The following is a 26,996-nucleotide window of genomic DNA, read 5'->3' on the forward strand; positions in this document are numbered from 1 at the left end:
CGTTTTCGAAGCAAAAGGCCAAAGGCCGTGTTTTCACGATTTCGCGGTCAAGCATGCCAAGTGGGTCCCAACCGCCATTAGGGTCTCTCGGCATGAGAGGTCCGACCCTTTCCTATTGTCCGCGTGGGGATTATCTCGGCCCATCCCGGCACTGAGTGACCCACTCGAGGAAGGTGCTCATGGTCACTTATTTGTTTATAAGTTAAAATAACTAAAAACGTTCATGTTGCATTTATTGAAAATCAATGCGAGGAATTACATTCTGTATGTTCTGCTGATTGGTTCCAAATTTTAAACGGAATTCTAGCGTTCATATTAACGGAGTTGATCATCACCTAGAACAATTTTTGGAGACGCTACGGTTAGATGTTTAATTGTTATTTTTATAACTCACTAGCAAGTTTGTAGGAGCGATATTGTAATGATTTACATCTAAAAATATACGTTATTTTGTTAGCTACATTCTAGATGTACATTTGCGGTGAAATTCAATAGAATATTCGATTTAACTTCTATGAAAAAAAGCCCTCGTAATGTAATAAAATGTGATTCTCTCAGTTCTTTGTCGTGAGCCAAAATTACAGCGACTATTTTTAATAACCTCTTACCAACCTTTGAATACAAAGGTATTATAAACGAATTTCGCTATAAATACTGATTAATGCATATCCTAAAAATTCGTAAATAATGTATGATAAGGAATGTTTTACGTAGACACATGTTGTGAGAAGCATTCCATACCATTGCAGGAAAGACAACTGCTCTACCCAGGTAGTTACTCTCATATCTTGGATCTCTGGTCAGGTTGCACCTCACAGAGTTAGTTCGGGACACATTAGCGCATTAATGTTTTCTTGGAAAAACTTATTATCCTCCAACTGGAAGACCCAAGAGTATATTGGTGTAAGTATTCTCCTACTGAAATATGTACGTGGAAGGTGATAACCTCACTCTTCTCGGAATAGCTCATTTTCTTTTCAAAATTTTCTTGGCGTGTATTCAAATTTAGCCGTTAACTATCTGTACGCATTCCGCTACCTATACCAGGGATGGTTTCTGTGGAACCCTGCTGTGCGATGCAGCCCATACCATGAATGAAAGAGAAATGCACCACCCAGGTAATTACTCTCACATCTTGCTTCTCTGGTCAGGATCCAGGTGGTCTGCATTGTGCCCCTCACAGGCTTATTTTGGGACACATTAGCGCATTAATGTTTCCTAGGAAAAACTTATCATCCTCCAACTGGCACACCCAAGAGTATATTGGTGCAAGTATCCTCCTACTGAAATATGTCTGTGGAAGATGATAACCTCATTCTTCTCGGAATAGCTCATTTTCTTTTCAAAATTTTCTTGGCGTGTATTCAAATTTAACCATAAATGTTCTGTATGCATTCCCCTTCCTCCTCCTGCAAGGATTTTTTTTCATTTTTTTCATATATTTATACAAGCAAATTTGCTTTAAAATAATATTTAGCCGTTTCAAACAACAAATTTGTATGATTCAAGTAGTTTTATGAGAATTTTTCGGAAAAATATTCTTCTAAAAAAATTCTAAATGTATCATTCTCATGTTTTCAGAGAACTGGAGAGCAGACGCAAATGAGGAGTGTGGATTTTGGCATCATGGATCTAAATTATGTTAATATCATAAATCGTAAATACCTAGAAGTAAGCTAGGAACATTGAAAGATTTCATTCCCTTTAAAGTATTTGTTGGTCTATGATATAATGCCGTTTTGCTGAAAACCCTAAAAATAACCGTAGAACTTCGTTTAAAAGTTCTACAGACATTGCAAAATGAAAGGAATACATTGATGAACTGACATTTAATGCAACAGTAACAATTTAAAAAAATTAAAATTGCACTGGTAACAATTAACTGACCGCAAAAGTACGCCGGGATGGGCTGCTCTCGGGGAAAAGGGTCGAGGATTATCCCCACTAGGAAAGGTCATTAAGGGGAGGAAGTGACTACCTGGTCAGTTCCGAGCCGAAAAAAAACTCCGTACGGGGCGAAAAAGAAAATCTCAAACCCTTCGTAGAGCCAAAAGCAACTTCCCGCGAAGAAGCTCGGCGCGAAAAGGTTAATACATATTACAAGATCTATCCCTGGTAATCTGCAACTACTAGCGTAAAAAAGTCAAACATTAAATTAACAGGGCCACTTACTAACTCAGGTAGGGCCCTACTACAGCCTCACTAAGTCAGGTACGGCCCAAGATACACCGAGATATGACCCCAGTGGGCCAAATATCTGAGACATGGCAATATTAAAGGCAATAAATATGGCGTTTCACACACATTAAACAAAATATCAACAAAACTTTGAAGTAAAATGAGGATGTATGAATTTTGGTTAACATAGTGATGTATTAACAACATTGGTACAGTACACATTACTTTTTTCAAACAAAACAGATAAAACATAAAATATTATAAAATAGTATGCAAGCATTAGAATGAGGACAAATACCAATGGCCAGCAAATGTATAGCAATAAGAATTAAACCAGGAGGTATCTTGATAGAGGGGGCACAAAATTAACTACAAATAAATCAATGATGGAACTTTTCTCAACTTTGTTATAAAAGGCTCACATTTAAAACCCTTAAAAATAATTGCATTGATTCTCCTTTGGGACTGCATGATATTCAATTACACATTAGCTATTAAGGAATATATCTGCAATAATTACAGAGCATGTAGTCCAATTATTGTTAGAGCATAATTAAAATACGAGCAGACTTAATTTTCCATAGCTTATAGCCACCATCAACACTGCAGTAGAAGTACAAGGCGCTAACCAACCATAAAGAAAAAATATTACTGCAGTTTAACCTTCCTGAAGCTAGGTTGTACACTTGTCAGTCTTTTCAGAATTAAAAATCGAAGGCCATAAACTTATATGTTTCTGAATCCATTTTTGCCAATAACCTGACATACATCTCAGTGAGAGATCACAAAACCTTGTTGCCTCACTCAATTATAACCAATAATAAGTTTTCCTATGGCTAAATATTTAAGTTAATGATATTATCAGTCTTAAGCATCTCTATCAAGTAACATACCCTTTGGGGAGTTATATTAAAGATACTGAAACATCCCCAAGAAAACTCTCCATTAAGTTAACATTCATGATATAGCTTTCCTCTTTGCATCACCAAATTGTACAAAATGCATTAGGTCAATAAAGACATACAAATAAATTTGGATTCGGCATATCAAACCTAATATACATATTATTTTCCACATAGGAGATCTACAATGAAATACTTCTTCTACTAGTTGGAAATGAATTTCTCGTATACACTAAGAGGATTCAAAGTCCAAAGCAAAGATCAATAGGATGTAAAAGGATTCTTTATGGGGTCTACAAAACGATGTGGGATATTTCAGGAGCAAGGAAAAAATTGTAACAGGCATGGCTAATTGAAATTATTTGACATTCCTCCATCACTATCAAGTTGGCAAAAAATCTTTAAGTTTTAGAGTAAACAAATAAATATGTTAATAGAACTGGAGCAAGGTTCATACCATACCATATCTTTTGTTCGGTAGTTCTTACAGCTGGTCAAGTGATCATACAACTTGTCATTCATTGTTAGTCAGGGCAAATGCTTTCTTAAGCATACATCCATAAAAGTGAGTGCAAAAAAATACATTGAAAAAAGTGCCATACCAAATATGTATTCCCACAAAGTACTTTCTGCTATTAACCAAAGAAATTATAAAGTACACAACTACCTCCAGTGGTCATCAATTACAGACTGATTTTTTTAGATTCCAACTTCAGTTAAGAAGCATACAAAGGTAACAATAAAAATTCCAATTACCTGAATATACCACGGGCTATAGCCATACTAAGAATATTATCCTTGATTTGAAAGAAAAAGAAACTGAGAACTAAGAACAATTACACACTAAATCACATACGGAAATTTTAACCTTTCTCAATTTGGATTCATTTCAACAGAAGTCCTAGAGGGAAGTTGAGACTGACTATGACAACATCCATTTGGAAACTGAATAATGTAGTTGACTTCATGATTCAATATCACATTGGTTATTAAGGAATATGTCTGCAATAATTACAGAACATGCAACATATGGAATACTAAATTGAATCATGAATAATGCACTGATTGTTAATAAAATCGAAATGGTTTTCAAAGTACCAAGTCCTCCTAAAGGGAATGTTTATGGGGGGTTGGGGAGGAAAGTGGCCAATGAGAAATTAAAGAAAACATCTATACCGATTCTCTAGTCTCATTTATATATTGTGCAGAAAATAGAAACATAACTGTTTGTTAACAAGGCTTTTCTCCACAAAATATCTCTATTCCATTCATATTAAATATTTTGAGAAAAAAACACTTAAATGGCAACTATTTACAAATTACCCAAGCATTTTGTTCCAAATATTGGACCGAATTGTTCCAGTCAAGGCCAAGTTTTTTAACAAAAAAATAAAAAATTTGCCCAGCCCTTAGTTTTTGATTTTCTTACAGTATATCAAATCACCATTATAGTAGTGCCAGAGGCATTTATCACAACCATTGAGAATTTATCATTACAATGGAAACTTCAAAGAATGAAAATGGCCATGTTAAGTACGTAAGAAAATAATAATGGCAGATATAGCTTCAACTGAGTGAATATCATTATTCAATGCTTCACATTCAATTTTAACAAAACTTAGGGAGCTTAAATTTCTTGAATTTGAAAATGAGCACTAGACGGTTGTTAATTATGAAAGAGTTGGCACTAATATTATTCGAGACAGTTATACCTGGGAGAAGAAACAAACGCATTTGTATCAAAACTTTAAATGTGCAGTCTCCTTGTCAAAAGCTCAAGAATTACAATTTAAAGTTCCTACATGTATTTGCTTCCTCATTACCAAGAGTATGATATTAATTGGTGTATTTCCTTATCTGATTGACAAAATTTTTCGGAATAAAACAAATACCAGTAGCTACGTCAACTGACTACAAAACTGAACTTCAACAATTTAGATAATGACAGGATTACATAAAAAGTTCAACAAACATATTGGATCTGGTGAACTTTTTATGTAATCCCGTCAAAAACATTTTAAATAATTGAATTGCAACGGAATAGAGACCACTTTATGAGGGAAGTAGAGGAGAGGGAGAAATGGTGCTTAGCATCATTTTTGGCCATAAATATTAAATTGAAACTGCAATTAAATAGGTCCAAGAGGTTTTTGAAGAGGGGAATAGTACACAGTCAAAAATAAAAGTGGATCGTACATTATCTATGAAATGGGTAGGTTTGGTTCCTCAGTTCTCAGTTCCACTAGTTTTTCAGCTTAAAGCTATAACTCGAACTATAGCCAAAACACTTGACTAAACCCAGTCTGAAATCTTATCCAAGCATTATTCATTGAAGTTGAGTGATCTCATGAAATGAATCACTCGTAAAATAATTTGAACATTCACAACACTAAGATGGCAATCAATCATAGGTTTTGTAAATAAAATAATGACAGGCATTACCAATAAACCAATTTTCCTTCGTCAATTTTTTTACACGGATTTTCATCTTTAAGGAATTTTTTCCTACCATAACCTGATTTCTCTGAGATTTTCATGACTTCCTTGACCAGTGAGAATCCAGAATGAAAATGAAACACTTGATTATGAACCAGGACTGAGAACCAATGCCAGGAAATTAACTCAAATATGAATTGATAAAAAAGTGTAAACAACCTATCCTTACCACCGAATTAAAAAAAATTAAGGAAAAGCAATACCCACCAAGGTGGCAGGAATTTTGAGTGAGGAGAGTGTTAAAAAAATGTCAAACATAAACGATCCTTGAATCCATTGAAAATCAATGCACGAAAAATGACCACCATGGCAAGGGTAACAAATCTAAGTCAACATTAATGCAAAGAATAGATGAGGTTACATCAAGAAAAGTGAACAGCTCAGTGTTATTCCTTATTATACATTATTAAAGAATTAAATCTCATAATATGGAATTTGTTGTAGTTTGAAAGGAGTAAATATGAGTGATAAAATGCAAAAAGAAAGATAATTCCTCCAAAAATTACAAACAAAAGCAGCCCACCAGCATAGCATCCAATTGTTCAACAGAGAGTAAAACATTCTGAAACTGGCCCAAGAAAAAAAATATAAAGATTCTCAATGGCATGGTGGTTCCATGACATTACATCATACACTAAGTTTCACAAATGGTTCAACCTTTGGTAAGACTTAAGATTTCACAATGAAATATTACTTAAAATAATAAAGCCTAATATAAATATTGATACAGAGAAGCAATTTTTGAAAAGCAACATACATCAAAATCAACTGCCACAGTAATAAAATTTAGAAATTCACACATTCATCAGTAATGACTAGGATAAAACCAGCACTTCATGCAATTAACTATCCTACAAATTTCATTTGCCATGATGCACACAGCTCAAGTTATGCATTAACTTTTTCTCATCAGACTTGTCAGTTTTAAATGAGAGCAACCATAACACTATACCATAGTGTTGTGGTATCTCACCAATATATCTTACATAGGAATATAGGGCATGACTGCAAAAGGAAAATAATCAGGCCTCTCAATTGTACAAAGATATCGACTGGCACCTGGTTACAATAGAACAAATAATACAGTAGAGCTTCGATTACTTGTCCTAGTGAAATGGTTAGCCCATCTGGATAATTGAAGGAGATGAATCTACTCTCAATTATTTTCCTAGCAATAATTGCTTTGGTTTCTTTTTTATGCTATTTCTACATCTTTAGGGGCCCATACTATTGAAAACCTAGATGATTTTACATAGGTAATTTTGATAGGAGGACAATAGTTGAGGTTTGGAAAGGGATAGTAGGGAGGTGTTTCAGTGGACTTGCTTGGGAGGTTATACACGGCTGATACAATAAACAAATAATTGATTGAGAAATAATTAAGGCTACACTGTACACTAAATTTACCATATCTTCCAGCCAGTAAGAACTCCTCCCCCTTTTCCATAAAAAAAACAAAGATGACGTCATCATTTATGAAGAATTGCACCAACATAGGGGTGAATGGGCTTCTGTAACCATTCCTCATTTCCCTAGTTCCTGAAGACCCCAAGTTTTCCTGTTTTTACGGCGTAGCCGGTATTAATTGCGAATAAAGAGTAGGTCCCAAATTAACTCGTGACCCAGCCACCTAAACTAGGTTGGCACGCCATTTTGCAATAATATTGCGTGGTTTAATTCAGCGCTACAAATCCATTCAAACCGAGGTCAAAGAGTTGAAAGGGAGACGATGCCACTTCAAGAGAATGACCAGAATGAATACAGTCAACTTTTGAGATCCTACGAGTTTACCAACCCAAACATAACAACTAAAGAATAGTGACAACTAATGGTGATTACAATAGGTAGTAATAACCATAAATAATTCCATTTCAACCCTTATACATCACAGAGTCTTTAAGTGGCATTCCCTGAAGTGTTGCGAGAGGAATCCTCTTTGCAGCGGACCCTAACATCACATTACTAATTTTAAATATATTTTTTTAAATTTAATAAATACATAAAAATATTTTTATTGGCCGATGGAGAGTGCCCAAGTATAGAGGGTAAAAAGCGATACTGAGCAAACTCTTCATTTGTCTTTCTATAGCCTGCCCATGAGGTAAAAGCAGTGTACCAACTATTGTTGGGTGGAGTTCATTGCGAGACTCATTAGAGCCCACACGATCCTAAAGAAATGAAGCAGAAATCAAGATGGAGGTAAAAAAAGCTAAAACAAGCAATGGATCACACCATTGCATTGTACTTCTCCACATGCCTTGACACATGATTACTTCTTCATTTCATAGTAAATGATATCAAAGTGGAAAGGAAAGATTACATACATAGTTTTGCCCAACCGAATGAGATGAAAACAAGGGTGAATCTTAAATAGCTGGAAAATATAGCATGTCTAAAACAGTATTACGTGAGACAAGATTCCACCATAATACAGTAAATACAGCTCAAAAACCAAAATGAACTGAATTTTACTCATATTTACTGGCAAGTTTAAACACATATTTGTAAACTAAATAAAAATTATGAATAACATATACCTGGCTCTCCTGAACACTTCATTATTAATCTACAGGGACTTAAAAAGAAAGCAACTTGCTGTATACTTCCAATTTAACCAAGTATTAGGGTAAATCTCTAATCCTCTTGTATGAAAAGCATATAAAATACTATCAGTTTTCCTTAATTTTGGCCATTAGAGTACAAAATATATGTAGCTTTATATACATACTTTTTGGAATCTTAAAATTTTCAATAAAATGAAGTGCGCAGACTGTTGGCTAGCCTGGCCTATGTGATGGGCAAAAGGGAGGTAATGTATTAGGAGCAAACAAGCTATATAGCTTGTGAAGGAGGCTTTCCCCACACCAAGCAAGGAAATTATCATGATGTCTTGGTCCCTTTAACGTGAGCCTGTACAAAACCCAGATACCCTTCAAAAGTGTCATCCAATTTTCACAAAATAGCTGCCATCACGCATGATGCGAATACAAATTACATAGCACCAATACACTCCTTTGAGTATCCTTTCGTTTTGACTTTCAGCTTTGCTCATCAGACAAGGCCACTCATGTAACCAAGTTGATAGATAGGACTGGACTGTAGGAACCAGGGTCATCAGCGTAATGATGTCGGGGCTGTTCATTCTCACTCCCTAGAAAAAATTAGGACACAAACATTAGGGAAAAATTGAGGCACATATGTATCAGTATGATAATTAAGACTTAAAAGAACTCTTGTTGATTCCCTTAGCTTTTTGACCCTATAGAGATATATTGGCTAATAGTCTATTAGATTTTTATGATGAGCTACTCTTTTCATACATATATTTGCATGAAAAATATGGATAAAACACCGGACCCTTGATATTCTGAAATTTATTTAAGTTCAATAAACACCTCATTCAGCCTGCCTACATAATGTACTTCTAAACTAACCTTCATGGGCTCATAATTTAGAATGCAATGGAGCAAGAATACCTTGTATTCCTAGATCGATATAACCAAATAAGAATTATGCCTCAATGCATCCTTTGCCCAACTCTTAACCAATCTCTTCAAAACGATTCAACATTAATGGCACAATATAATTTATACTTATGAATTATGAATATGCAAAATGGTGAATCTAAACAAAACTTATTTTAGAAAATTACTCTTTATCACATCATGTCAAGCGAGAAAAGCTTCAAATACATAATAATGGCCATATGGAGCCAATGATTACCCGTGAAGCACATAAAATATTTTGTCTGAGTAATTTCTTCTCACTTATGATTTTTTATTCAATGCCTGACAGCTTTAAATATTTAAAAAAGTCACAAAGGAAATGTCATGTTGAAATTCAAGTAAGACCACAGCAAAACAAAAATTTTCACCAAGTACAATAACTTGTTCCAAGACTTCCCACAAGAGGCTATGATTTTTCTGCATAATAACCTACCCATGTGACCCAGTTCATCATTTACTTCGGTTTAATATTTGATAGCCTTTGTGCAGGTTTGTAAGGAAGATTCAGATATTTTGTTATGAGCCCAATAACATCTATAATGAACAATTCTCATTTTCATAACTATTCAAAAACAAGAAACCAATTGATGTAAAAATGATGCTGAGACAAAATAAAGCAGCAGGACAACTTGTACACATGCACAGTTCTAAGATGTATGTATAGAGAAGACAATCAAAAGGGATGCTCTTGTTCTAAGGATGGGATTTTCATGAGTTAAGGAAAATAATATACCGTATAAGCGTGTGTAAGAGGCGCACCTTTTTTCCCAGAAATTGCAGCCGAAAATGAGGGTGCGCCTCTTACACAAACTTCTTATCTTCCCCCCTCCCCTTCACCGGTCGCAAGTCTAAGGGCCTTGTAAGTGGCCTTGGTTTTCAGTGTGAGTCAGTCATCTGTAATCCTAGGTCAAAAACAAGCGGCAGGCAGAGGAGTTTCTCCCTTAGTGACGTATTTTTTAAATGCTCCTGTTTGCTTTTCTTGTAAGCATCGCGCCGTCACGTCGATACCCCAGAGGTGAACATGGAAAAGATAGCGCGGGGGTTTTTCGCTCCGGAGGGCGCGCTAATTTTTCTGCCACGAGCGGGCATCCCGCGGCATTTATACTGCATATAGTAATCGGTTATCAAACGTAGAGAAACGCGTATTTTTTAATGACATACCTGGTCAATAGTCAATATCTGTCTTGCCGAGTAATTTCCATTACGCTGAGGACCTGATTTTCCAAAAATCATCTTCAGACGCTAATATGAGGATTATTGCAACTGAAAATTATATTGGTATCAAAACCTGCGCTTTAAAAAATTCGAACGAGTGTGTTCATTGTTGGACAAAATTGTGGATGGAAGAAATCAGAAATACTTAGAGCGCGGAAGGAGAGGTCCAGGGGAAGGAGCGCGATCCCTCCGTCTTCGAAGCAAGCAACGAAATACGGAGGGGAAGGAGCGCGCTCCCTCCCCTCCGTATTTCAAGCTACGAGGCTATGAGCGAAGGAGCACGGGAAGAACACGTCCGATCTTGTATGTGACGTCGTTTCCTTCAAAGCGAAGGGGCGAAAGCGCAGCAATGTGATATACGCAGTTTGCGTTGCCTAAAGTTTCCAGTACGTCTCGTCTTGTTTGAATGTGCTTATGCTAAGCTTGTTTCTTCCGAAATTGTCCTGTTTGGACTATTTTGAATATTAGTAGCCTTGTTGTAACTATAAATCTTTGTGTCAAACAATTAGAGCTTAAAAAACTTAAATTCTGTCAGATATGCGTCGCGTTAGATCTCTTTCTTTTTTTGAACCTCGTGCGTGTCATACAATTATTGAAAGCTATCGAGATATCTTCGGGCTCAGTAGATGACTCACCTAGCATTTGGCCTCCATAAACTGGGAGATCGATCAAGGTCAGTTGGTGAGATGGGGTAGGGATGAAACACGTTTCGATTGTTCCCCTGTAACTTGATGTTTTCCTATTTTCCTGTGGGGTCTCGGAAAGGAAAAAAAACGGCAGAGGCATTTGCTGATGGAGGGCCGAGTGTGGTTCCGTCAAATCTACGACGTGGTTATTATCCTACGACGCTGAGATTGCCCCGATTGTTGTCCAAGCTCTTGAGAAGGTTCATGCTATGTGCCTGTCGTGTTTTGCCTTAAAATTTTCCACGGCTGCAATTCTATTGCAATACTCCTGCGAGAGCATTTAAACAAAATTCTTCGTGAATAGGACAAGCATCATAGAGCAACAGCGTATGCGAAGAGAGGATCGGAACTCTTTCTACTCCCTCTTATGCCGCTACTACCGCCGCAGTTATCAAAATTTCCTCTTTAAATTAATTTTGAAAGAGGAAAGTTCGATAACTGTCGAAATTCCAGGCGTATGTCTGCAACACCGTGCAATAGTATTAAAAAAAATGCCGCAAAAATTTTTTTCTTCATAGCTCCGATGCTCAAAATAGGGGTGCGCCTCTTACACACGCTTATACGGTATCTTACAATTTTTAATGAACTGTGTAATTTCAAAACTCCGAAAGCAAAAAAAAAAAGGAGTAATGATGGGTATTATTTACAAACACAAGTAAAGATCAACACTATACTCTAAAATAATGTGGATACATACAAAAAAAGCAGCAAAAATAAAAGCTGTAAGCAATCACACTCAGGGGTGGATTAAGATCATAGTTTTGGGGCAGCAGCGTAGCAAGGGGGGGGGTACTTCTGGAGGTATGCACCACCCCCAAAATATAAAAACACAATTACTAAAGCTTCATAAAAGAAAAAAAATATTGAAAAATGAAGAATTTACAACATATTTCTTAGAAAAATTTTTTCCGTTATGAAAAGTGTTAAAATTAGTTAAAAACCCTCTGCTTAGTACCTTGTTTTTCAAATATTTTTCCCTGGCATTGTATCCCCCCGAACAAAATTCCTATCTACCTCACTGTTAAGGGGGGGTTCACTATTTTCCACAGCACCTTGGTGGTATGTAATACCGTTTAGCAATAATGAGTTTCCGTAGACATGTGGCTCTAAGGCCCGCCCCTCCCTGTAATCAACCACCAATCATACAACAATACAATCTCGTCAAAAACACGCACAAAATTGAGAAATCCCATCAGCATGAATCCCATCTGTACCTCACATTGCAACACTCGGGCATTTTCAGACATAGGAGCTGAAGACAACACTTTTAGTGACTGTTCTGCCTCAAATTAGAAATTCTTTAATGGTATAGATAAATGCACTGAATGCTTCTCCCCACAGTTTATTTCAACTCAACTGGTTTCAAAATTCTCACATTGTCAATAAAATGGTGAGGGAGGCATAGAAGAGTTAGCTAAAGGAGTAAAATTGGGACCATTGTTGTCGAGGTCACATTCGGTGAGAGAGGCTCGCAAGCACTGGTAGGAGCACTACATAAACAGAGTGAAGATAAAACAAACAAAGACCAAAGTCAAGCCGTTTTGCAAAACTTCAGGACCACAGAACTTGAGGCCCAACATAGAAGTAGATGGCAACAAAGTTTAGTAGAACAACTTAGCTATATGGACAGCACAATGGAGGAAAACCGCCACAGTGGCAGGGAACTCAAGATGAGAATTGCATAAACTAGGAAGCATTTATAAATACCATAAATTCAACAATAGTGAGCCTGTGCTTCAACCCAGATACCCTTCTAAGTGTCGCTCGATTTTCATAAAAAAGCTGCCATCACATGTTGAAAATCCATATCACATAGTACCAATACAGTATCCAAGTATGTATCCTTCCACTATGAATTATCGCAACAGTATCTTTGTACAACAGTAGGTATCAAGAAAAGGCTGGTGAAGAGTCTGATAATGAATCATACCAAGGGGATTCTTCAATCTGTACAAGATGGCACTGGGTAAGTAAGAGGGAAGAAGAGAACTGGCTCGATGGATAGACCGAGGATTAATACAGCCTAAGCTGAGTTGAAAAAGGAGATTCTTGTTGGTAATGATTTGTGTATAAAATTAATTCTGATGGACAATAATAAACACACACAAGGTTTAATACAGGAGGCTGCAGCTGTCCAGCAGTGAATTCAGCATTAACTTTGGGGGGGTCATGGTCATGACCTGGGTCTGTGGAGTATGGAATACCGCCTAGAGGAGAGGGGCATTCTCCTGTGTAAAGTTTTTTCATTAAATACCCATTTTTAACACATTTTGGAGCCTAAAATTTCATTTTTATTCCTAACAACAGATGAAATTTAACAATTTTCGATATTTAAGAAGCATAACAATATGAAGAGACGAAAAAAATAATGAACTTATAAACGTCAATAACTATAAAATATTGTAGCGGAGGAATCATCGAGTCTTGGTCTTCCTCATTTTCATGAGCTGGGAATGAGTTTTCAGTAATAAAGAGACCTATTGAGAAATTATGAGTCCTCTAGCCACACAAATTAGAATAAACACACCATGCACATTTCCTAATTGAATTAACTAGAGTTAAAAGGTTTAAACTAGAGGTAGATAAATGCATGTAACAAAGTACTGGTGCCAATGAATTCTAAGAGGGGATTGGTAAAATTGTGAAAAACCTAAATCAGCAAACAACTACAAATCAACAAAACACACCTGAATGAACAAATGCAAAGCTAACCTATTTTATATTAGAGGAACAACCTGTGATCTCAGTGCGTACTCCTCCGAAGCAACTGAAGGAGGAAATCAAAGTAATGAATACACAAAGAAAAATTGCCTTTCTAAAAATTCATTGTCACCAACCAACCAAGGAATGAAAAGAAGCAAATAGGCAAAAAACTACAAATTATGCAAATACTTTCACTCAGCTTTAATAAAAAATATTTTCCAACTTTTACCATTATCACTCACACATGCTGAAAACTAAGGAAGCAGAAACATTTCCCAATCTATGGTAAATCATCAAGAGATCTTTATTCAAATCGACTAATTTCATCCATTTTTATAGAAAAAATTCAGAAAATAATAAGCTTAATTAATACATACCCACTTACATGGGATTGTAATGATTAGGCTTATTAATCTAAAAACAACAAAGCAGTGTGGATATTTGCCATTTTAACAAGACTGTGGGTAGAAATGAATATTTGAACGCTAATAGAGAAACAATATATGTATGAGCAAAGTCAGGATTAATCAGTGGCAAAATTACCTTTTGATTGCTTAAGTATTTGAGGAGACAGCATAATAAATAAAGGTTGGATCAACTTGATTGCATAGAATGGTGAAAAGGCTACGACATGACTTTGATCACATTGGAGGAAGGGTTGAGAATATTGTTGACCAGAGTAGAGTAAATTAGATTTATCCTTGTGCAGATTATATGCACAATATTTGTAAAATAAAACAAGGATTTTATCATAACTAATGTGTGTAATGACTTTATTATGTGCATGACACTCATCAGTGGTAAGAATGATGTTGCAGATTTTTTTGATTTTCAAATGTGCGCCCTTGCGGACTTTTTAGTCCCTGCTCTCGCCGCTAGGGGAACACTACGGCGCAGCCTGTCAGCGAACCTCCGGTAGATGCTGTGAGGGCCTGTTCGCCCGCTAGCTCTCTCTCTCCTGAACCGTAGAGCAAAAAAGAACACTTCTCTCCCTAACTTACATGTTCTCCGCGACCTCTCGTCCGCCTTACTCTACTATTTGCAGTATTAAATCTGTCTTAAAAGGAGCTAACGTGCCTTTATTCTTTGTAATACGCAACAAATGATTCTTTTCTACTCTTTTATTGGCCTAAGTTTTATTCCTTTGTATTGGTTCTCCCTTCCCCGTGGTCTACAACTAGAGCCCTGCAAAAAAGCCTCCTCACTCAGCTGCAATCAGTTGGCTGGAGGCATTTCCCACTCCACATTTTTGACAGGAAACAGCCCAAGAGATCGCACTGGTGAAGTAACCGTAATAAGGTGGTCGAGCATGGCAATGCTCGACAATGAATTTTTCGAGCTCAGTCATACTCATCCAGCCACCTGAGATATCAAGTCTCATTTTTTTGCAGCTCCTTGAAACACTCCTACGAGTTACAGATTTGGGCAAATCAAATTTGTAAGAGAGCTTCATACTTGCTTTTCGATTAATCGACTTTCAATTTTATGTTTCAATATGGATTTTCTAAAAATGCAATTATTTGCTCAAATTCATCGAAAAATCGACATCTTAATTAATATTTTTTTAGAATAGTACAGTAATTACCCAGTGAGAAATGGGTGGTGGAATCCACGTGGAAATGTAAAGTGGATACCACGTGTTTTTGGTCGTGGAATCAACGTGGAACCCACGTGGAAATTTGGTGGAAAAATTTGGTAGGTGCTGTCCTAAAACCATTAAAACCTCAACCACTCTATATCTAAACCTTCTATGTATGTGTCTACGATTTTTCTTGTGCTCTCATGGCTGCCTTTCCACGAATTATATAAAAATAGAATGTGCGGTACATTTTCACATAACTAGCGTGGTTTCAGGATGATAAATGACGCAATGTCACCAGAGAGTTAAGTTCCACAAATTAGAAATTCTGTTTAACATTTTATGCTAATCACCACAAATCCACTCGAAATCAACGTGGATTCCACGTGGGTCCAACCACTCAATATCCACCACCACCAAATATCCACCACTCAACGTGGATTCCACGTGGGTTCCACGTGGATTCCACCACCCATTTCTCACTGGGTACTGGCTGGAATAGGAAAGTGCCACTTTTACAACATGCAAAGTATGGGTCTAAAGAAATCACTAGGGATAATAACATAATAAAGTTAAATTTATTCATTCAATATACTATTTTAAAGATATCAAACACATAGTAGCACGTGCTTTTCGGGTGATGTAATATCATAGGGGGAAATTTTCAAAATAAAAAGTCGACTTCGATTAAATCGAAAATCAGATTGAGATAATTGACTTTCAATTAAAATCTAAATCAATTTTCCTATCCCTACTCTGTCTACAATGTTGGAGATACCTGCATGTTTCAATAGCCCCTTTGAAGCTGATTTTTTTTCTCCAAAGATGTGGAAAAAGTACTCACAAAAATGTACAGAACTATGAAGATGGTATTTCGAAAAAACTTTTACTGCTTGTAGATCCTGTGACAAAACTTGACCAAGCTGATGGTAAACATAAAAGCTTAGCTTTTTATTCCTCCATAAATCGCATAATTATTTCATGGTAAATATTTACAATCCACTGCTGTATATGCCAATTATAGGACCATTTCTAGGGACTCCAATTGTTTTTATCACAGTATGCCATTCCAAAAAAAGAAAAATATGTACCCAAAGCAGTTAAAAATTCGTACCATTACACTTGAATGCAAATACTACCAGCACAAAAGTGACAAAAGATGAAAGTAGGGAAATACCTGCTGTGAGGGCTTCCACTCGTTTCCTGTCCTCAACTATGTACATGGCAGTGATAATGAAGAACAGGCCTCCTATCACCTCCACAAACAGGGGCAAAAACAAGGAATACTGCAGACTATGAAAGCAAACTCGAGGATCCACTCCATCAGGGCAGGCTTCATCAGGACTCAGGCCTTCCAGGGGACCAACTGTAGAGCTAACAGCTAACGCAATTAAACTTGCAGCAGCAGGCGCTTGAGATGATGCTTTCGACAGAAAACGAATAAGTGCATCTGAGATCTGAAATCAAAACAAATATAATGGAATTAATACTGCCTACACCACTCACTTACAGGATCAGAGATGATCACCCAGAGCATCAGAATGTGCCTACCGTTTGATACTCTAAGATTTGTATTTAACTGCCACTTGTCACTATAACATTCTGACAAGTATAAAGATTATTGCGTAAGAGGTAAATTGAAGATCTGATGAATATATCTTAATGAATTAAAAAAAAAACTATTGAAAGTTTTAATCCCTTTCCCTCATACTAAATGACTCAAACCATTCCATGCATCCTCACGGTAAGTGGCCCTGCTCGACTCCACAATAATTAGATATTGTGAAGTGTCTTTATAACGAACACCAGTGTAACGAAATAACCAGAATAACAACATTATTTTCCCTCCCCTTGACATTTCCCATGTTGTTTAATGTAAAAGGGTACCAGTTTAACGAAAATATGTTTTGGCTGAAATTATGTTTGACAAAGTCATAAATTACAGTCATGAATTGAAAAATTCCAAATTTTGGCTATCCATTTCATTCAACCCTTTCGAGTCGGCAGAGTTTTCATCTTAGAATGACTGCTGTCCCGAGCCCCAAAAGACTCTTCTTTCTCATGGTACGGAGCATTTTTGGAGGGTATTCGTTCAGAAGGGTCTCGTGGATAATAACACGCTCTCAGCTCTAACCTTTTTCAACCCCTTCCAGTGGGAATTCTGCATTATCTCAGACTTAGAGAGAGTAGTTGTGCTCCCTCCTTTCAGGGTTTACGACCCTAGGTTTCATGCAACATTTTTCAAAATTTCAGTTTAACCAACGTATTCCAGCCGTCCGTAGGATTTTATTATAAAGACACTTCACTGTATAGGTATTGATTTGGATCCCTAACAATTTTGCCATCATTTCCAAACATTCCATTTCCCATTGCTGATTGTCTTTCACTACAAACAAGAACATTTTCAAGTCTAGAAGTGTGACTTTGTAAGAAGTAAAATAACACACTGCTCAAGTTTTGCGGCCCCAAAAAATAATATTACAGATAATAAACTTAAATGAGAGCCTATAAGCAATGTTCATGTAATTGACAATGATCCTGATAATGTGATTCTGGATAAACAACAATCACACAGCACTATAATAGGAATAAACGGATAAAAAGTAAACAATTTAAACATCGACAAAAATGTTTTCACAGTCATTTCAAGTCATAACTTGCTTATATGAGAGAGAAATCATGCATAAGACATATTTCATGGTCATTTCAGAATTTGTTTCTTGTTTCTGAAAAATTTGGCTGACAAAAAATAGTGTAAAGAGGTGAGTCCCATCATAGTCACACTGTACTAAGGATCATCAATTTGAAATATAATACCCATATGTATCCCTATACTGGCCCAATAAGACTTCCCTCAAACTTCATTATTTCCATCTGATAATTATTTCACAATTCTCCACTTGGGTCTTGGGCTAAGGCTAAAAATGGAAGATAACTTGAAAAAATCTAAAGGAAACAAAGGCCTCCATTCAAAAGACAGCTTATCTGCAAATATTTTCCTAAGGTCTTGCGAACTTGAATGATCAAACCAAAAGCACTCATATCTACATAGTTTTTTTCAATTGGACCACATTTATTGCCATTAAGATATCTTGGGATGGAAGTCATTCTTTAAAATCAATGAGGAGTCAAAAATTTTTTCCCCACTTGATTTATAATGGATACTGAGATAAGACCCACCGCTATCAATCACCTGCACGGTGGACTTTTCCAACCAAATCTAATACCCTTATCAATCAGTTTAGATGCCACATAATCAGATAAATAAATCAATCACAATGGATTAAAATCAGCTGATCAAGGGCAGCAAAAGCACTCACCACTCCAACGATGTAAGGGCTGCCAGCATCACCTAATGCATGAGATCCAAGGATTTGTAATGCTTCGGCAGTTGACCTTCTTGTGGGAACAACAACATACTGGAAATAAATAAATGAGGCCATTAAAATGTCGGCATTTAATAAGAATAATGAAAAATGCTGAAATAACATTAAATTTATCACGGAAAAAAATTAGTAACTAATGACTACAGATGAATTAGTATTATTTAAATAAAATTTATTATAGCATAGATGTAATGATACTTGAAGTATTATAACAGTGGTGCCTCAACTTGCGTTCCATTATTGCATACTTTCTCCAATATAAAACTAATTTTATTAGGTCTCGGAAAAGATTCAATGCCATCAATTTATCTATTATCCCCTTCTTTGAATTTGAACGATTTTATACTGCGCCTTCACAATTACAACTAGAGGTTTCAATGCATACACATGAATGGATATCATATAACCTAACTTCCCAGATTTTCAGTCTACCATTCAACTTTTTAGCTCAAAAATATGAATAGGTTGTTCTCAGCATTAAAATAAGCGATTTCTTTAAAGATGAGCTACTCATTACTAGTTCAAGGCATCTTAAAATTACGAATTGGATAATAAAGTAATACCAAGTCCTTTTTACGATGAAGGTAGCACTTGCTTGATGGTGCCATCATTCTGCTATGAAAATGGTACTGAGCAACTTGTGACTTTAAGCAATCAGACAGAGGAAAAAGTTCTTCAAAAGAGACAATAGCTCAACAAAAGACACAGGTAACAAGATCATAGACTTTTTTTTCTTGTGGGGATGAGTCCAAACCTAAACAAAAAGTAAAATTTTTACACAAATTAAACACTTACTTTAATGTTCACATTATCTTTTCTTGGCCAAAAGAATTTGAAGTTTCCCCACACATTGAATGAAAAAAAATTTCCTGGGACTAGTACTGGATTGGTAGGTAATAGAGATATTAAATCTACCATAAATACACCACTAGTTGAAGTACTAATACGGCGGTAAACCCAGAAATAATTTCTGAGAGTATTTTTTGCATGTAGAATGAATAACAAAGCATATAAATTATCCAATTGGAATTTTTAAAGATAACTGCAACTAACTTATACCATTTATAAACAGCTTGAGCACCGTAAATGGAAGAAACTGACATAAATTTATTAGATTGCTAATAGATTTGGTTAATTCCTAAGTTTAAACATTCTATACACAGCATACCGTAAATAGATCTAATATATTCAACAAATTAGAAAGGGCAATGACAGAAATAGGGTTACTGTTGAAATGCGTGTGGAAATGTAAATAAAAGACAATGCTTACCAGGAGCATATCAGCGACAATTGCCCAATTGAGATTGAGGAACACTTGTCCAAAGAATACACAAGTGTAACAAATGGCTGCAGAAGATGAAGCAGAAATGGCACCACAAAACAACAGGGGAGTGGATACCAATAGGCCAAAGGCACAAATATATGGGTCAGCCTTGGGATATCGTGGGCGTAGTTTTGTGGCCATAAATGATCCAGCTGGAACACCAATAAGCCCAGCAATCATTGCCATCACACCAAACAGGTATGAGACACTGAAATATTGAAAACAATCCTTGATATCAGCATAACAGACCAAAGAATACATAAATTGTAATATGTAGATTTAAAAAATTAACTTTCAAGGACATATCCCTACATGAAGTTTAGAAGCAATTTATTCCTTATTGGCATAAAAAAGCATTGCTCACGCGACTTATCTCATCACTTATTTGATAAAATGAATTCAATGGACATAGGCAATACCAATCAATAGAGGATACAACAAGAGAGAGTAAATACAGACTTTAATTGAACCAAGTCTTCAAATTTTTTTGGAACATACGGAACTGTAAGAAAGAGACTTGAATAATGCCTTTAAATTTCATAGTCACTTTGGAAGGAACAAGGCTAACGCGAAAAACAATTATATGAAATACCCAATAAAAGCAGTTATTTCAGCAAATATCAGAGGAGAATGCAGCAAAATAGATGAAATGCATTTTAAATCACCACCCATCATTAAAATTTAAAGTTTAAACTAAAATATTAAACAAAGGATTTAATACTATATCACAATAAACCAGACAAATAGATGCTACGCAGGTTAGATGGGTGTTCAGGAAATAGAGATGGTGATCAGAAACACACAGATGTCAAACACACACAGAAGGCAATCTGTTCCGCAGACAGCCGATGCATTTTGCAGTATAAATACCATCAACTATTTCTTTACAAATCTAAATCAATAACTGTTCATTTTTTCTTTGACCAATGTCTTGTTCAACAAGATAAAGAATAAATCATCTGCTTAACAAATAAATATATGAGTGCTCCTATAAATTGCCAATATTGAATGCAGCCATCCTAGAATAGGACATCCAATGCACAGTATTAAAATTATGAGTTGTGATATATGATTATTAGTTCACCACAGATTTCATGATTCAATGTACACATCTACCTCAGGAACATTCACAAAAGACAACATATGAAAATAATGAAATATACTTTTATATAACTTTTTCTTGAAGTACAGCAGACTCCCAATTATCCACACTAATGATGGGGAGAGATGGCACGAATAATCAGAGAACACCAATTATCCAAACTTTCACTTTAACTTCTTGTAATTTTTTTAATTTACACAAATCAAACAATTTATTATTATTTATGTACATTGTCTGTTATTTTCAATTGCTTTCCGGAATAATTACGAGCTTTCTTCTCCCAACCATGATCTTTTTCATGGCAATAATGTAAATTTTCCTCGTATTCCCACTGCTATTGCTCCATATTATACCTAGTTTCCGGAAGCCACGCTCTGGTAGCTGCGAGGTAACAGATTCAGAAAAGTGGTTGAACGAAAGCTTCAAAACCACTGGGCGATGTCGCAATCTTCACTCTCAGGCACCACGCCCCATTGTTGCATCTTGAACAAGTTGCACAGGGTGCAACTGCTGCGGGACGCGGATCCGGGATCACTGAGCACGATTGTGCTACGCTATGCTTATAAATGAGGAACACTGAACTCCTGTGAAGGCATCCAGCATGCGATCACGCCATCACACAGCAGCCTTTATAGGAAATCAGGACTAAAGGCAAATTGTCTATGCAGGTGAGTGCCTCGCAATGACTCATGCCATCTCTACTCCCACTTCCCCAGCTTCCTTCTTTTCCACTATTCCCTTCCTCTCCAGTTTGGTCTTGACTAGTCATGGCGTAAACATTCCCGAGTGCAACGAAATCTTCAGTTCCCTTAGGCCGTATTCAACCACATTTGAGGCCATGGCAATAATTGGGAATTTGCAACAAAAAATACATTTATATTGTAGATAATATTTTATAGCAATTGGTTAACCACTTAAGAAGCTTATAACATTAATCAGGAGTTTCTTCCTGCACCTGATCGTCATCTTTAACGCTAAAGCAGACATTCAAATACACTAAAAATTCCTTGTCAAGATGTAAATATAATAATTCCATTTTACAGAGGGGATTCTAATGGAAATAATAATCCCGGTGAAGCCTTGCATTAAAATGCAAGTGTCCTGGTGCTTTCAATTTTACGTTTTTATAAAGATTGCGGAAAACATCACAGGAGTATAAACTCATGGATGGATAATGCGCAACACTGATAAGCAGTGGCGCCGACTCCATGGGGCCTGAGGGGGCCCGGGCCCCCTCAAAGCTTCGTTTGGGGGGGCGGAGCCCCCTCAATATTTCAAGAAAATAATTAAGTTATATTATGCTTTGTGAAATCACAAAAATATATTGGTAATTTTTATTTCCCATGTTTGACGATAGTTACCTTTTAAAATAAATTCAAAAATGTGTTCAAACAAATAATTATAAGGTGAAGCAGGTTGACTGAATCAGGTGGTGTGAATCATGATAGTGTTTCAGTGCTGCGACACACTTTGAATTTAACCTCTTCCCGGGGCAAGACCTCGGATATGGGCCCCCCCAATATTTTTCATAAGTTAGCGCCCCTGCTGATAAGGCACAGCAGGACAATCGGTAGTCTGCTGTACTTAAACAAATTGATACGAAATTTCATTGGCTTACCCAGCACTCACAGATCATGCAAGATTATGAACTCATCATTCCCAATTTCAAAGTGCAAACTTGGAAATGTAATCTAGGTACTTCCTTAAATACATTGACATGACTCACTCTTCTATTTTATCATTTTCATGTCCGGGCTGCAAAACAAGCCCATAGTGGATAAACATGGGCCCCCACCATGACAGAGCTCCAGCTACAAAGGCAACACACGTGAATCCAGCACTTGACAGCACAAAGCTCCGACTGTAAGCAAAATGAAAACATATCAATTAAAATTTCAATACTGCACACTCAAAATCATCGTGGGAAGTACATCCTGTATCTGCATATATGCCCCCAATTTTCAAAACGGCAACATCTAACTTACATTTGTTGGAAGAGATAATTAAACTTTGATAATTTTCATAATATATATAATAAGTATTAAGGTTGGCATGTAAACATTTACAAGGATACATATGTATTTTGGTTACAGCGAATAAATAAGGTTATTTTTTTACATAAGAAACAGAAGTTATGAACACATTATCTTTCTGGGAAGATGAGTCAAAAAAACCAACTCTGATTAGATTTAAAAAAATCTAAAAGCAAAATATTAGAATTAAATTAGGAAAATCAAAACATGGACCAGCCTCTGATGAATTTATAAATTCCACCATCCACCTATTAATTAATTTTTCTCCAATCAGGTAGCAAGGGAAAATATCCTATGTATATATGTAGACAGTGGTGGATCTATGGGGAGGGGGGGAGACTAAGCCCCCCCTAAAATATCCAATGTAGGCTAGATAGAATGGTAATTTGTTTCAGATCCCCACTACTGCAGGGAGGTTATCTCCCACCTAGTCCTCCCTTGTCCCTATCTTGGATCCGCCTCTGTATGTAGACACCACCAAATTTCATGTACTTTAACACCAACTCCCTCAGCTACAAAAGCTTTCTCAAAATTCCTGCCTTTGGATTTTCACAAATAATTTGGAAAGTAATTATGATACCCTTATGTAATATGGGATACAATCCAATGGGACCAAACTCATGACAACCAGAGGCTACCCACCAAGTAAATTTTGATCAAAAAAGCTACATTATTTTCTATTCTTCAAGTACACCAAAGAATTAGATAAGTTATTAAATGATGAACTTGAATTTCATTAGCTGAGAAATAAACAAGCAAAGCATCTTGAACTATTTACCATAAATCTGAATGAACGATACTGAACATGACGTAGCAGGAATGCAAATAAACACAGGGTATCACATCCGGAGATTTATAATTAAAACACTAGAATGATAAAATTAATAACCTAAATGCCCATGGAGAAAGCAACCGGAGATTTTACACAGAATCTAATACAGTAAAACCTCTATGTAGCGAACCTCTTTACATCATAAACCTCCATACATCATACCACCCCTACGGTCCCGTCTGATTTACATGTAAATTTATAGGCAAACCTCTTTATATCGTAAAACCTCCACTTATCATACCAAGGAGATACCCCCGAGACGGCCTAACTACCTACGCAAATCGTACCGAGACAACAAGAGACCATTAATTCAGCCGTGATTACCTACATCGAAAGACATTTTCAGCAATGAATGTTTCACTCTTTTTTTTCTCATATACCTTTAATATGCTGTAATTTTCACGTTAATCATTAGTTGTGGCCATTTTGTTCAATATGAGAGCATACCAAGCAGTAGTTAAGAAAAAAGGTACCCAACTATCCTAATCATTTGAAGTGACTGTTGAATTGAGAGAGATCACATAATGTTCTCCCGAATCATAGTAAAAATCATGCGATAGCACTCGCTTTCTGTAATTATTAAATAATAAATATATTTTCACTGATGCATGCGTCTTTGTTTAAACACACAAATATAATGGTTTAAAAGACAGTAGTGCCTTTCATTTCCAAAGGATATGAAAAAATGGTGCATATCACTAAAACCTCTCTACAGTGAACCTCCATACATCAAATTGCCCAAATTTTGGTCCCCTCCATTACGATGTAAATTGGTTTTACTGTAGTTGGAAAAAAATAAATAGATGATACTTACTTTTTGGCCAAAGCCCTGAGATCACTCATCCATGAAGTGGGAGTCAGCCGCGAATTGCCTTCAGCCTCCCCCCTATTTGGTTCCTTCATCACAAACACCACAAGGATGACAGCTATGATACCCATGATTGGTGTAACCCGTAGACCCCATTGCCAAGACCCAGCAGCCTTCATAGTTTCTGATCCAATTATATAGCCTAGGCCACTGAAATTAAGGCAAACTAATTAGAAACTAGGGAGGGATTTGATGATTTAGTAAAATCCAATTCAATCCATGGATTTGACATCAAACAACATTTATGGACTACGGATTCAATGACCAGTTGTGTAGCTCTCATATGAAAAAGAAGAGAATGAATTTTAAAATCAGATATGAGATCTAGCTGGCTAGATTTACAAACAGAATTCATAATTACATATTTAAAAATGTACTCATAAAATGATGTTACACGGCAACAAAAAAGAGTAGAATCCAAATTGGCACACAAACATTTTTCAATTCGAAAAAAAAAAGGAAAAGAATTTTTACCAAATGCTACAAAATGACTCTCATTCAGGCCATTTTCGGATGCAGAAAAATAACTGTGCATCAACTTTCAAGGCCACTATACACGGCGAATGATCATGCGAATGCGAAAGATCATACTGAATGATTACACCATCATTCACGGGATCATGCAAGCAAAATAGAACATGTTCTAATTTTGACCAGATGATCATGCACATAAAGCTCCATTCACGAATTTTTCCATTACACACGGTGGATGATTTCATTCGCATGATCATTCAGTATGATCATTCATTGTGTATAGAGGCCTTCAAACTACATTAGATCAGTGCTTCAGACGATGTTGCTCATTAGTATCATCAAGCATATATATTTCAACAGCAATAAAACAGCATATTTTATGTTTAATATTCATACTGTAATGAGAAGCTTCATCTCATCTATTGGCCATCATATTATTTTGGCCATGCCAAAAAGCCCAGGAAATGTTATCATATACAGGAAATGCTAAGAAATTAAAACAATTACCAAAGCTCTATTTAATATATAACATTTTAATTTTACTTCATATAATCAAACTCCAAATCGCATACGCTCAAATTTGATTTTATGACCAATAGTTGATTTTAGTTTTTATTTTGATTGATTGTTGATTTCGACTTACCCCTTCAATGCAGTATACAATAAACCAACCAAAGCTTTGCTTTCACAAAACAAAGTGCTTTCAACAACTTGCAATAGTTATTTTTAGGAAGAAAAAGGGAAGGACATATTTCTAGCAGGGACAGAAGGAATGGAGGCAAATGAAGCAGTGGACATATTATCAATCAGTGACATTGGCTGTTATCTGGTTTTAAATCAAATACATGCAGGAAATATTAAAAAATGCAATAAAAATTGTTACTATCAACTCACCTCCCAACTGGAATGGCAAAGTAAAACATGGCCAGCATCTTCGACCTCATGTCAGAAACGAACATGTCCGAGATGATCGTGGGAGCAATAGTAGAATATGATGCCTCACCAATTCCCACAAGAGCTCGACACGTTAAGAACCACTCATAAGTCTGGAAATGAAAGATAGAAATTTTATTGCAAACTTTGAGGTGAAAAAATACATGCAAGCACTGATTACTACATTATGAACTCTTTTTAAGACCAAAGATCAAAACATTCAGCGTTGATCACACGACAAATGATAAGGGAAGATCTGTCATGTGATCAATGACAGATGTTAAGGGGGCATTACTATATTTCTTTGTTAACTTTATTTTTTAACTACCTTGTGTGACAAAAAAATTAACAAGCACTAGATTGCAGAAATTAAGTGGGAAAAATGTAATATGTAAATGAAGATGAACTTGGGATAATATTATAAATGTTTTGTGCACTGGTTGTATTCACACAATTGTGAACATGACCTTAAGGTGCACAGTTATTCTTTAGACAGCAAGAAAACAATGCAGGATTGTAGAACCTTCCCTAATTACAAACATGCCAACTACATATAACAAAATACTGTACAAGTGCGTGTAAGAGGCGCACACAGTAAGTGGTGCACCCCAATTTTGAGCATCGGAACTAAAGAAAACAAATTTTGTGGCATTTTTTAAATCCTATCATGTGGCATTGCAGAAGTATGCCTGGACTTTCGATAGATATCAAATTTTCCTCTTTCAACATTAAAAATCTAAATAATCCCTTAACCTCATACTTCGGATCCAAATTCGTTG

At 36.1% G+C, this 26,996-nt stretch overlaps 1 protein-coding gene across 2 annotated transcripts in view; it reads right to left on the reverse strand.

Moving 5' to 3' along the window:
• Positions 1-2,349: 2,349 nt before the first annotated feature.
• The window catches only part of LOC124159148 (protein spinster), a 33,562-nt gene continuing 8,915 nt past the window's right edge, over positions 2,350-26,996 (reverse strand). The window contains exons 3-10 of one of the 2 annotated variants that reach the window (XM_046534741.1): positions 26,179-26,330; positions 24,757-24,960; positions 22,804-22,938; positions 19,922-20,183; positions 18,586-18,684; positions 16,443-16,722; positions 13,696-13,750; positions 8,643-8,727 (exon numbers count right to left, since the gene is read on the reverse strand). In XM_046534741.1, coding sequence (XP_046390697.1) covers positions 13,701-13,750; positions 16,443-16,722; positions 18,586-18,684; positions 19,922-20,183; positions 22,804-22,938; positions 24,757-24,960; positions 26,179-26,330 — 1,182 coding nt within the window. In that variant the 3' untranslated portion in view covers positions 8,643-8,727; positions 13,696-13,700. Of the gene's footprint in view, positions 8,728-13,695; positions 13,751-16,442; positions 16,723-18,585; positions 18,685-19,921; positions 20,184-22,803; positions 22,939-24,756; positions 24,961-26,178; positions 26,331-26,996 lie in introns of both variants that reach the window. The other variant, XM_046534739.1, reaches the window with a different exon arrangement.

Source organism: Ischnura elegans, chromosome 5 (assembly GCF_921293095.1).
Source record: "Ischnura elegans chromosome 5, ioIscEleg1.1, whole genome shotgun sequence".
NCBI classification, from domain to species: Eukaryota; Metazoa; Arthropoda; class Insecta; order Odonata; family Coenagrionidae; genus Ischnura; species Ischnura elegans.